The 13,981-nt window shown below is 47.3% G+C and overlaps 1 protein-coding gene across 1 annotated transcript in view; it reads left to right on the top strand.

Moving 5' to 3' along the window:
• The window catches only part of LOC142567667 (dipeptidyl peptidase 1-like), a 130,692-nt gene that overhangs the window by 88,422 nt on the left and 28,289 nt on the right, over positions 1 to 13,981 (top strand). Inside the window, exons 4-6 of the mRNA XM_075677847.1 lie at positions 705 to 869; positions 3,858 to 3,976; positions 10,709 to 10,840. Of these exons, the coding sequence (XP_075533962.1) occupies positions 705 to 869; positions 3,858 to 3,976; positions 10,709 to 10,840 (416 nt within the window). The remainder of the gene's footprint in view (positions 1 to 704; positions 870 to 3,857; positions 3,977 to 10,708; positions 10,841 to 13,981) is intronic.

The following is a 13,981-nucleotide window of genomic DNA, read 5'->3' as shown; positions in this document are numbered from 1 at the left end:
CTCGGTCGGTTTACGTGCGTTTAGAGCGTGCCGATCCCGGACATGATATAATACGGAACTGGGCCTATCCCTGCGATGGTGTAATGTAAACATTTGCCGGTCCCATGTAAAGGAATTGTAGGGAATGTGGTGACGGAGTTGTGAAGAAACGAAACAATGGCAAAGGGCCGCGAAAAGGCGGCCCGCTGACGCCGTAACTCAACGGGACTCGACCGGATTTCAAAGCTATCTGACAATCATTGCCGATGGTATCTACTTGAATTCATCTGTCGATAAAGCTTCGACTGCGGGTAATTGCTATGACATCGTTGTTTACTGCGCTATGCTGTTATATGAAGGACCAAAAAAAAGACGCACAGACACACATCTGCGCAATGCGCAGATGTTTGTCAGTTTTTTTTTTATTTTGTATTTTGTTCAACACTATAGCGCAGTAAACAGAATGAAAATTCATCGGCATTCTTTTCGGTGACACGATAGCGTGCGTTGCGTTACATGTATCCATCGTCAAAAGCACCACTTTTAACGAGGGCAAACGACACAACGTAGGACATTTCATGTACTGTCCTTTGTTCTTTCGCTTGTTCCTTTCAGAAGGGGTGCTGTTGAAGAGGGATCGGAACCAACTTACCCAATTTTCAATCTTGATATGTCACGCACCTATATGGCTGATGTGCTCTGTCTACTCCTGGGTCACTGAACAGGCGTGAAGTTGGCGACACCGTGGACCCTTTCAACAGCGAGCAGTTCGTGGCGCTCCTCAACAAGGCGCAGAGCTCTTGGACGGCAAAGGTGCACGAGCCGTTCCGGGGCAAGACCCTCAACGAGATGATGAGCATCCGCGGGGGTCGCCGCAACAGGAACTTCAGGTGATGGCCCAGATGAACGCACCGAAACGCAGGAAGCTTCAGAAACAGGAGGCCCAAAATTAAAGAACGAACCATCGTGCCAACGCTTTCGGACCGTTGCACGTTGTTCCGGTGTTGGAAACACTTTCTCGGGCAAAGTCGCCACGTCGTAGCTTTACAAACTTTATATTTAGCAAATGGTCGCTTAGTAATGATGATGATGATGATCATTACTTGTTTGTTAATTTCTCTATTTAATTATTTGCTTCTTTTTATTATTCCTCGATGTCTTCCTCGTTATTTTGAACGATATCTTTATTCTTCCAATGACGAGTGAACTGTCCGAATAGGAAACGGCAGTGCCGTGAAAACAGCGTCTGATTTCAAGTCAAAGGTCACCGCTTCCACTAGCGAAATTTCCCCTCGCCGAAAATATCTCAAATTTGTTGCTCTCCTATAGGTGACTTACTGTGATCGGAGACCAAGTTATTTTGGCGTCTGATGATTTTGTTGAAAAAAATGATGGTCCAGCGAATTTTCACAGAAAAGGTACTAAGACATCAAAGTAAAAAAAAATCAAATAAGTATGAGAGAAGGTTGTTCAGATTACAAAACCTTGATAAATTCTGCAAATTTTTTTTTACTTTTCAACACTACTGTGTACACACTAAGTGACAGCACCAAGACCGCAAGGACTAGTATTCATTCATATACATCAACTCTAGCAAGTCTCGTTGTCCCAGCTGCGGCCCCAGACTATCACTACTTGTTGCATTGGCTAGTTGGCTCACACTAGGTATGTAATAAAATACACCAAACAATACGAAGAAATGACGGGACAGGAAAGGAGCGTTACTCGCTACTAAGTTTCTTCAGCGCAAACAGTCTCACGGTTTTAAAGGAAGGTGACACTGCGTTTGCGTACTGGAAGCATAACAAATAAGACAAGGCACCAAATGGTCCGAATAAATGCTTACTCTAACATCACGATCATCATCATCAGCCTATTTTATGTCCAGTGCAGCACGAAGGCCTCTCCCTGCGTTCTCCAGTTACCCCTGTCCTGCGCCAATCGATTCTAACTAGCGCCTGCGAATTTCTTAATTTCATCGCTCCACCTAGCCTTCTGTCGTCCTCGATTGCGTTTCCCTTCTCTTGGCACCCTTTATGTAACCCTAATGGTCCACCGGTTATCTTACCTACGCATTACATGACCTGCCCAGCTCCATTTCTTTATCTTAATGTCAATTAGAACATCGGCTATCCCTGTTTGGTCTCTGATCCACCACCGCGCTCTTCCTGTCTCTGAACGTTAGGCCTAACATTGTTCGTTCCATCGCTCTTTGCGCGGTCCTTCACTTGTTTTGGGGCTTCTTTGTCAGTCTCCAAGTTTCTGCCCCACATGACAGCACCGGTAGAATGCATTGATTGTACACCTTTTCTTTTAATGATAATGGTAAGCTTCCAGTGGAAGCTTACCATAAAGCTTACTGGAAGCTTACTTAAGCTTACTGGTAAGCTTACTGGAAGCTTACTCTAACATAACATGGAATAACTGATCTTCAGAGGCGCGCAGGGCCCCAAACGGAGATTGCCGATATAAATGCCTCGGGATTCTTTTTGATTTAGTATGCCTGTGTTAAAGAAGCGCTAAAACAAAAAATAGGTCGAGCTGCACTAGCAAATTACGCTTTTACAGTACCAAAACAAACACTCTCATGATATGAAATGAGGCTTGATAAGCCAGCAAAAACAAAAAAGCAGAAGGCGGCCGCAGCCATTTCCATAACAGCCCGCCGTGACGACTTGGATTAAACAGTGACATCTATACGTACGACGGATATAGTTGTGAGCTTGATCGCGACTTCCTAAGGAAAGACAGGGGAGTAAGGACGACCGGATACTGACACAGCTTTACATTTAGCAGTTTAAGCGAGGTTAACTTAAGAGGAAGCTTTACCTCGGTAGCTCCTATCTAAATACATGGAAACAGAGAAACATTTCTCAGCGATCATTGCACCGATCTTGATGAGCGATGTTTGATTTAAAAGAGAAAGTTAGAATCTTGTGAATACGGAAAGCACACATTTATATCGGCGTCACGTGCAGTGTTAAAAGGTTCTCAAAATGAAAAAACACTAATCTATAAAGTTTCCAACATTGTAAATCGGTAATAAAAAAAGATACGACAAATATTTCCACTGCACGTAATAATACGCCTAAAGCGGACAGAATTCATATGTCATACACTGCTCTGAAATATACCAGGGAAAACGCGGTGAACGCGGGAGATGGAAATTCAAGACGATGAGCAAAACGAGAACAGGGTGAAAGCGGGAGACAACGTTTCGACAAGTGGACCCGTCTTTTTCGAGGCAATGAAAAGACGAGTCCAAGTTAAAGACAAGCCCAAAGACAAGTTTCAAGGCTTGAAAAAGACAAGTCCACTTGTCGAAACGTTGGCTCCCGCTTCCACCTTGTTCTCGTTTTGCTCACCGTCTGAAATGTGCCAGTAATTTGTGGACAGGACCTCTGGCGAAACACTCGCACACATCGTGTCTATTTCACGTATGCTGTAAGTTTTTGTATCAAATGCTTCAGGTTCTCGAACAGATGTAGTTTACAGACCAGCGATATCTGTTTCTTATCCAGAGATATACCAAGGGGCTCCAGCCGCATTAACCGAGCACAGTCGTTATTTCAATAAGTTTGTTCCTCTCTCTCTCCGTGCCTCAATTTTTTTGTTATCAACTTCAGAGCTTTTTCTTTTTTCAGTTCCAAGGCCTAATTCGTAATTTTGGTTTCTACAGTCAGTAAAATTGATCTTTCTCTTTCGAATGCTACAAATTTCTTTCCAATCGGTCTGGCAGTTTTCTCACAAAATTATTTCTACGTTTTAAATGTATTATTTGAATAGGCGGAATTGTAGTTGATTGGCGACGAGCTACAACTTCCTGAGCGTATAGTGCAGATCCTCTAGGGGACGTGACGAGCTCGTCTTTGCTTCAGAAACCCGCCACCAGCGCCAGCGACCGAGGAGCAGCGGAAGCTGGCCAGTGCCCTGCCGGAGGAGTTCGACTGGAGGAACGTCAGCGGTGTCAACTACGTGTCGCCGGTCCGCGATCAGGGTTCGTTCAATCCAAGCACTGCGAATCGACAGCAGCGCTTTGTGACACTGTTGGAAAAACGTACGAACGCCATAGAGACAGTTGGGGACAGCGCGTCATTAGAGAGAAAGACAGGCCCCGACACGGTGTCGGGGCCCTTAGCACAGGACTTCGCCTGCAGGCTTCTTTAGCGGGCCGCCTATATAGACCGCAGGATAGCTTCGGACGTAATCTTTGTCGCGGTCGGCTAGTGGGTTTAGAGCGGAGGGTTGTGCAAGCACATATAGGGGGTATAATGCAGGTAAAATTGAGGCGTGCGGGGACGAAATAATTAGGCGAGAGCATTGTGCAGCGCCAGTGAAGCCAAGCGAGTCGGTCCAACACGTGATCGTAACGACAGAGAGCGGAGTAGTTTGTGGTCTCGCTTGGCATGCAGAGCTGCGGTATACGGCTGCCGAACAAGTGTGCATCGGTTAAAAACGATCCTGAACCAAACGTTCTCGTCCAGTTTAGCGCCTGTCCTGTATATGACCTTTCTCATATGCCGTGTCTCTTGCTCGCGCCTTAGAAATATTTGTCAAGTAAGCACCAACTGGGTCCGCAGAAAGTTCTTCTAAGCAATACGCCCAGCCTCTACATGTTGGGCCGACATTGAGACGGGAAAAGCGAAGGGCATGCGTGGCTTCACGGAGCGTTTGCTTGCCGACGTTGGCTGCGTGACGCACTGCTCTGTCGTAGCTAGTTTATTTCCATCTTCCGTGGATTGGAGTTGCGCTGCAGCGGTCTACTGTGACGTTGCCAATTGGAAGGCGCACATGGATGCAGGTAAGGACGCGAATGCCAACTCTCTGTTGGCGCTTCAAGCTATCAAATGTCAGCGGCCTTCGTTCCGTTAAGGCTTCGGTCGTAATGATGGCGATTCGTGCGGATCTGATCACGGGATTCGAGGAGCCTCGCTTGTTGTCCGGCGAAGTAAGTTTCAAACAGTAGTTGGCATACGAAGCATCGCGAAGCTCACTCGAGCCTCAATGATCGTATTGTCGATTTATTGTTAAGGCCATTTAGTGTATTATATTTATAGAGCAATGCGATATATTATTAGTCTATTGGAGAGTAAGCGTATAAAACAGAGATCATGAATTCAGTGCAAAAGCTCCCTGCGGTTTTACTTTTTGTCAGTGGCCACTTTTACTTAAATATCAATGTTTTCACTCTAATGCTCGCCTCGAGACGCGTCTGCTATACGCGAAATTTCTTTAAAGGGCCCCTTTAATTTTGTCTGGTAATTAAAAGAACAAACGCGTGCTCGTCTCCGGGCTTTCTGTGTCTTTCTTTCTTCGTACGTTGTGACATCAACAGCGTCACACACGAGACGTCATCGGGCTAAAAGCGTCGGCTTGTTCAACATTCGTTCTCTTATAGACTACAGCATACGCTACCAATCGGTAGCGCATGCAGTGAGTACGGACCTCTGGCACGCCCCCTCCAAGCGTTTCGCGCTGCCTGTGCGGCGGCGCGTTCGCGAAGTCACCGAGACGAACTGCAAGGAGTCGAGGGGCCGACTGGACGTCGTCACGCGACGAGCTTCGCCGTTCCGGGCGGCGCCGGTTGAGGGCGCGCGCGTTCTGCGCCTTTGTTAAGGGACATGGAACAACCGCCCTGTAACCCTGATTATGCATGGGAATACTGCAACAGAGTGCAGGGTAGCAGAAAGGGTGGGGGAATTGGAGCATTCATTCATAAAAATAAAAATTGGCAAAGGGTCAAACAGGAATGCAAGGAGCATTTATGGCTAGAAGGAAAAGTAGCAGGGGCGAAAACACTTCTGGGCTTTGTATACCTTTGGACAGGATCAAATGCTAAAGAGGAAAACAAAAAAATGTTGGACTCTATATCAGCGGACATCAATGAGCTAGGAAAAGGATGTGAAGTAATTGTATTAGGAGACATGAATGCGCATGTTGAAGATATGGATGGGTACACGGACTCCACAGGTAACATGCTGCTGGATATGTGTGAGAGGCTTAACTTAGTTGTCTGTAACTCTACTGAAAAGTGTGACGGGATCATAACATGGGAGGTAGGGGGTCGACACTCGACAATAGATTATGCGTTGATGTCACATAGGATGTACGATAGATTAGGAGCCATGATTATAGATGAACAGGGCTCCAGAAGTATAGGTAGCGACCACAATCGTATCAAGTTGAGTTTTAAGAGGGAAACTAAAGCACGAACGACGCGCGAGGAAACGCCAGATGTGATTTTTTACTCAGAAGACGAAGTGGAAATAGCGGCCAAACAAATTGAAGAGGAAATATCAGAGAGTACTGAAACTGATTGGACTTACCCAAAGTTAATGAGACTATTTGAGCGTGAGCTAGGTAAGGCGCGAGTCAGGAAAACAAGGCAAGGGATACGAAAACTCAAGAGCTGGTGGGATGAATAGGTTAAGAAGGCCATAAAGAAACGTCAGGAAGCCTCCAGGGAACACAGGTATTCCAAAAGTAAGGGAGAACCTGAAGCAGAAGTAGAGAGGAAATGGGTAAACTACATAAAATGCAAAAGGGAAGCATCTTATTTGATCAACGAGAAAATCAAGACAAAAGGGTCCCAATGGCTGTCAAAAATAGGCAATAAAAAAGATAAACAGGCAGCTAGAAAATTCTGGCAACATGTGAACTCCTTGGGTAATAGGACAAGCCTAGAGCAGAGGTATATAGTAACAGCTCAAGGTACTCGGTTAGAAGGAGAGGCGGCAATGGAGCATATAGGAACCAGGATGAGGGAAAAATTTACAAAACAGACAAGTGGTACATGCAGTACGTCGGAGAGGGATAGCCCGGTCAACCCACTGCTTTCGCTTGGACAAAAAGAGTGGGAAAGGGCGGAGAAGAGGGTACCAAGTAGCACATCGGCAGGCCCCGATGGTATTCCAATTATGTTAATAAAGAAATTGGGCCCGAAATCTAAGAAAGCATTGAGGGAGGTGGTGAGCAAAATGCTAGTGGATGGTAAAGTACCTGGCGAATGGAGGCTAAGTAGGATGAGAATTATATATAAGGGAAAGGGGGACAAAGCTGACATAAATAACTACCGGCCTATAACAGTGACGTCAGTGGTTTACAGGGTGGTTATGCAGATTATAAAGGACAGACTGCAGGCATGGGTAGAGAACGAGGGGGTACTTGGAGAGCTACAAAATGGGTTCCGGAAGCATAGGAGGCTAGAAGAAAATCTGTTCTCGCTAACACAGTGCATTGAAATAGCTGAAAAGGAACACAGACCCCTATGGCTGGCTTTTTTGGACATCAAGGGAGCCTATGACAGTGTACTTCAAGAGGGCTTGTGGGGCATTCTGGAAACTTTAGGAGTGCAAGATGGAGTAACCAATTTCTTAAAAGATATCTATAAAGGTAACCGGGTGATTATACAATGGGAAAAGCAGGTTTCGGAGCCTGTGATGATTCGGCGGGGGCTTAGGCAGGGGTGCCCATTGTCACCTCTGATGTTTATGCTGTACCTACAAGGTCTAGAGGCCAAAATACAGCAAAGCGGACTCGGCTTCAACCTATCATTTCTCAAGCAAGGAAAATTGATTGAACAGTCATTACCAGGACTGATGTACGCGGATGATATTGTATTAATGGCTGACAATGCAGAAGATCTGCAGGAATTAATGGACATATGTGGTACAGAAGGAGACAGGTTAGGCTTGAAGTTTAGCAAAGAAAAATCAGCAGTCATGATTTTTAATGATAACAGTTGCGGCGAGTATAAGATACAGGAGGCCACGCTGGAGATAGTCGATAAATACAAGTACCTTGGGGTGTGGATAAATAATGGCATTGAGTATCTGACAGAGTACGAAAAATATCTAACGACTAAAGGTAACAGAAGTGCAGCGATTATGAAGAGTAGGGCACTGTGGAACTACAATAGGTACGAGGTAGTACGAGGGATATGGAAGGGGGTAATGGTACCAGGCCTGACTTTTGCCAATGCAGTTCTATGTATTAGAACAGAGACCCGGCAACAGTTGGAAATTAGGCAACGTGGTGTGGGTAGGCTCGCTCTGGGAGCACATGGCAAGACACCAAATCTTGGAGTGCAGGGGGATCTGGGATGGTCTTCTTTCGAGGGCAGAGAGGCTAGTAGCAAGATAGCATTTGAGGAGCGATTGAAAAAAATGGGGGAAATTCGGTGGGCTAGGAAGGTTTTCAGTTACTTATACACGAGGAATGTTGACACGAGGTGGAGGAAGCGAACTAGAAAATTGACAAGCAAATACTTGGGCAGTAGCGGGGGAACAAGTAAGGAATCATCTGTCAAGAAAAAGGTTAAGGAGGCAGAGAGGGGTATGTGGAGTACAGAGATGCAAACCAAATCGGCATTGGAGACATACAGGACGTTTACGCAAGAAATAGCCAAAGAGAATATTTACGATAACTCTAAGGGAAGCTCATTGTTGTTCGAAGCCAGGACAGGTGTACTGAGGACTAAAACGTACCGAGCCAGATACCAGGAGATAGATTTGGTGTGCGAGGCGTGTAGAGAGGAGGAGGAAACGGCGGAACACCTGATACTTGCTTGTAAACAACTTCACCCTGCAGTTGAATCTAACGGGGAACTATTCAAAGCCTTGGGTTTTAAAGACAGTGAAAGTAGAATAGACTTTGAACAGGTAGAAATAACTAAACGGAGGCTATCTGATTGGTGGACAATATCAACGCAAAAGTAAAGGAGTAAATACATAGGTATGCATGCATATAGAACCATTAAAGGCTAGGTGGCGCGCGCCGCCGCCACCCGATTCAAAGGGTTGAGCCACAATCATCCATCCATCCATCCATCGTCGCGCGAACGCACAGGCCGCCTGGGGGCCCCCGGCGCATGCAACGAAACGTTCTGCTGCCAATTTCGAATGATCGATATTTGTTTGCAAAAATCATAAAGTTAGAGTGGAAACCATCGCGAAATTAGTAAAAAAAAAAAAAATGTCAGTCGGGCATGTGCCGACGTAACGTGGAAATTTATGGATGCGACTTCACGGCAAAAAGTGAGTCACCCATCCATTGCTATGTTAGTTAAAGAAATGCTCCTACCTTCCTCATATACATAAATTTCCAGACAATTCGCGTGATCCCTATGCGTGCCCTATATGCAACGTTTTGCGCAGATCTGTAGGGTGCTTAATCTGATGTTTCCGAGTAATAAAACCTAGTTGTTACAAAGCGCTCGTCCTTGTGCGTCTTTCTTTGTCCCCGTTTGCACAGCGCCAAGTTTCACGATGTTTGGCGACGAGATAAGCTTCAGCGGGTGCAAACCATTATTTAAAGAGCGCTCGCGCGGCGTTTAAGCTAATGTAGCCTCCACCTGTCTTCTAGAGAAACGCGCGGTGAGGAAGGGATCGGTCGCATACGGAAAGGCAGCCAAGTCGAGAGAGAAACTACACCTCAGATGGATTTAGGGGCCCTTTAACGTCGTCACAAATTCTATAGCGAGATATTTAATCAGGGCCGCAATCTTGTAATGGGGCCTTCCGTTCGGTTTTATGTCACCCTTATCACTCACCGTTCACGACTGTCTGATCCCGTTGATAACGCCGGCGGAAGTGTCACGTTTACCACTGGCAAAGCGCGAAAGCATCGGCAAAAGCATCGACACAAAGTCACGGCCGAGGTTGTGCGCCCTACGCGCCCTGCTATCTTGATCTGCGCTTTGACTTCTGTGCGCATGCGCGAAGAGTCGATGGCCGCGAGATAGCATTTCTGCCGCTGACGCCTGCGCAGTGTGTATTCTCACGACCTGACTGTGCAGGCTGTGCTAGAGGTTGCCAAATAATACTTGTCTTGTTGTGAGCCGTGAGTGTACCTGACGAAAGATTATCGCCGGAAATTATTACGCATTTACCGCATAGATTCTAAGCTGCCCAAATAGCGTTGTACGGGCAGTCTATTGCTAAGCTTTCTTTGTGCTTACCACCAGCATTGGGCGTGAGTCGCGCGATCGTTCGGGAGCATTATTTAGTGCCTGGTTATTCTTCCGTTGTTGTAATGGAGGACGCTATAAAAATGCTCTTTACCGGCACAAACAACGCTTATTGAAAGTATAGCGCTTTGTGTGCTTTGGTTTGGTTTTTCTTTACTGATGGTACGTACCTGTGCGCGGGATTGGAGTCCGATGTTATTAAAAGAAGATGCTTAGTCGCAACAGTGCAAAAATTGGGGAGCGATTCAAAAAGCGAAAAGGAAGCAAATCGTACGAAGCATTCACCAAGCAAATCGCCTTGCAAAGAAGTTCCTCTACACGGCTGAGCAATTTAGCCGTCAGTGTCGACGAGAGGATCTAGGCTCCCAGACAAAGAATATTCAGAGTGAAAACATTTATTCCGTGTTATCTTCGGGATACTTTTAAAATGTCTTTTCTTAAAAGTTAAAAGCGACATCCGAATAAAGGAAAATTCGTCTCAGCATCCTCACAGAATAGGCTGAGTATGCCAGACGAACCCTGTGACGACAAACGTTTAAGGCACGTGTCCAACAATTTAATTCGATTAAGTGCGTCTTCGTCGTGTTCATATTCGCAGTTCCCCTGTTTTTTTATACCTACAGTCAGATAGTCGCGCAATTCTGGCGTAGACGGAGGTCTCCATCTCCCACAAGCAAAGCGCCTTTCTTGTCATCGTCTATGTAAAAATTAACTGTCATTAGAGTCAGCCAAGTGTGTCACGTGATGTCTCTACACCACTAGGGGGCTGCGGTAGCTGCTACGCATTTGCATCGATGGCCCTCCTGGAGTCCAGGCTGCGCATCGCCACCAACAACAAAGTGAAGCGTGTTTTCTCGCCGCAAGACGTCGTCTCCTGCTCGCCGTACTCGCAAGGTACGCACTGAAATTTTTTTTTAACACCATAACTTCATGAAGAGTGTTTGCTTTTCTCCGTGCATCGTTAACACCGTCATTCTTATATAGAGGGCAGCTGCGGCGATTTTTCGAGTTGAACAGATCTGAATGAAATTTTATGAGTGCGTCCTTCTGCACGCTTCCCTCATTTCCCGAAAATATAAGGCTTGAAAGTTGCGCATATTTCTTAGAAATGAATTCCGTTTGTTCCCTCGAAACATCTACCTTGCCTGGTCCTCAGCTACTGGCCAAAAGGGGGTATACGCAGAGCATGCTGGCAATAAATGGCCAACGACAAGGCTGAGGAGTGAGCTGGGGATAGTGAGCAAGTGTTTGGCGTGAGAAGTTGCTGTCGCGAAAGGTTACGTTCTGTGTGGACCCAGGAGGCAAGCGTTGGCGGCGGGAACTGCGGTCCTCGCCATCCGCACGTGCAGCCCGAACCGACGCCGATTGCGTCCGCCCAGTTCGTGCCTCTTCTGCTGGCGGTCCTGAGCGACTGACCTGAAGCTAATTTAACCATTAGAGTAAAGAAAACTGCTTCTGTGGTTCAGTTCTAACCATACAGATTTGAAAAAAATTATTCGCCATTTGGTACAGTGCATACACAAAAATTGGAGGACGCTTTAGCTTCGCCTTCAAGAGCGGAACGCGACAGCGTTCCCGTCGACCCGCCAAGGGGTGTAAGACAATGGGCTACGGCGCAGCGACTACGCGCCCCGCATCGGACGCGGTGAGCGTCGAGCAACGCAGCGTTCGGCGCGACAACGAAATGTGCGCCTGAGCAAGCGACGCACGCCTGAGCCTTAGAAACAGCTCGTTTCTAAGGCAACACCGCGTTCACTAGAGGCGCTTTTGTACCGCTTTGAAGCATCGAACTCGTGGCTAAGTGGTCAATAAAGAAAAAAAAAAAACTCGTGGCTCAGTGGTAACGTCTCCGTCTCACACTCCGGAGAGCCTGGTTCGATTCCCACCCAGCCCATCTTGCGAGTTGTTTTTATGCTAAGCATACTAGCCGCACAACCACGCTCTTCCTTGCTGCGCCGCGCGCGGCCGCGTAGCTACCATATGACGTCATAACAGCTGCAAAAGCGGAGGCTCAACTCGTGCGCTCGCTTGCGGCCGCGTAGCTACATAGCCGGGTCTCAGCTCGTGCGCTCGCCTGCATGAGTTGTTTCTTCGTCTAGCCGAACCAAGTGTAGCCAAGCAACAGCAGTTCACCAGGCTAAACAGTGGTTCAACAACTAAAATAAGGGCTAGTATGCTTCGCATCCTGGGCTTAGCCTTAGCTAAGCCACAGCCATTTTTTTGGCCAACGCCGCCGACGCCGACGACACCGGCTTTTCTGCGACACGAGCTCCTTAACGCTGTCGCGTTAAAAACCTAGAAGCGACGACAGGACGCGCTGTCGCTGCGTCGCCGTTCTCGAAAGTGGCCAGTCGCCGGCGCTTCCGGAAATGAACGGCGACTGCTTACGTGCGTGTATTTTTCTGCGGTGTCATGCAGGCTCATTATTTAGCTTCCGAGGCGTCTCCCTCGTATGCTAATTTGGCAGCGAGTGGAGGCCCCTTCGATACAGCGGCGTTGTCAGCTGTCTCCTTCAGCTGCGAACGGTGTCAATGGTGCAGCGTTGGCGTTTCCCCGAGAAAACTGCGCGCTCTCTAAGCGGGCGATCGTACGCGCAGTGCCCTCTGTCTACATTATAAGGAACACGCCCATTCTGTGCGTGAAGAGAGTACGAAGGGCACAGCATAACAACGCTCCCGTGGCACGGTTTTCTGCTCGTTATTTTCCTAAGTGCGTGGTCGGCGCGACTCGTAGTGCCTGCATGTGCAAAGTATGCGCGCTGTGCGGCGCGTTTGGCGTCAGTCACTGCCACTCGTGAGCCGCTAGCATTGCAGTCTCGAGCGAACGACGAGCGGTCGCTGCACGTGCCGGCACTTGTGACGGTCGCCCGCGTTCTTGCGGGATACAAATGCGGAAAGTGGTGCTCCACATCTTAGTCGGTATGCGAAGCGCTCCCCGAGAAGGGGTAGAACACCGAAATAGCAATCAGCACGCATGAAATCAGTGGATCCCTCGGTCTTCACGTTGCAGCGCGATATGTCGCCCATGGGCGCCGGCTCTCGTGGTGGCCGGTCAAATTGCGATTTGGGGCCATTCGTGGAAATCGTAGCCGTCGCTCTTTGACAAATCCCAAGAGCCGACGCAGCTGACATTGTCACCCTAAGGTCGGCCGCGGTCACGAACGAGCCGAGCTGCTCTTCGCCGGTGTCGTTTCGCCGCGTGGCCGACACAGGCGCCTACCCTGCCTTTCGTGACGTCACACGAAGAGGTTCGCCCGGCTCCTCGGCCAGGTTTCGGTTTCGCGCTTTTTTTTTGCTTGCTTAAAGTTATTTTTGAATTTGCGGAACAATGTTGCTATCAATCAATCAATCATATTTATTTCCTTTGATAAGGGAGGAGTACGCGTCTAAAAGTTCAAACAGCTTGACGAGGTCCCCACCACTTACAAATTGCCAGTACAGCAAGACGAACGGCCAGTCATATGTAAGCATTTCAAAGTGGACAAGGGTTATGAGTGACAAGTAGTACATAATGAAGCTAACAAATAGGCAAATGGTCACACAAGCAAAATGGTAGCACACTTAAAGGGACACTAAAGTGAAAAATGATTTTTTCTGCATCAATAAATTACCGTTCTACAACACCAAAAACACCACTCTTACAACCATAAGACGTTTGGTAAGCCAGAAAAAGCGCAAGAACGAAATACGGGTGGCGACGCCTACATAAGTTCCCGCACCTGGGGGCTGTGACGTCTTGGATTTTGATGGCATCTTCTAGGGCCTTCTAATTAAATATAGCGGTACAGATTGACTACGTTGTGTTCTAAAGGAAACAAATACTAAACATGGCAAGTTTCGGGAACCTTTATTCAGCCAACGCGACCCAAATGCGGGAACATACAATCCCTGACGTCACGCTGACGTATCGGCGCTGGGGTTTCGGCATGAAATTTAAATACTGATACTTAGGCCTTCATTTTATAATCTAATATTCAAACTATTTTTTTAATGACTGACTGCAGGGTTCTCAAACAATGCTTCATTAGTCTAAACT

This window comes from Dermacentor variabilis, unplaced genomic scaffold (assembly GCF_050947875.1).
Source record: "Dermacentor variabilis isolate Ectoservices unplaced genomic scaffold, ASM5094787v1 scaffold_14, whole genome shotgun sequence".
Taxonomy (NCBI): domain Eukaryota; kingdom Metazoa; phylum Arthropoda; class Arachnida; order Ixodida; family Ixodidae; genus Dermacentor; species Dermacentor variabilis.
This window is presented reverse-complemented; position numbering and strand designations above follow the sequence as displayed.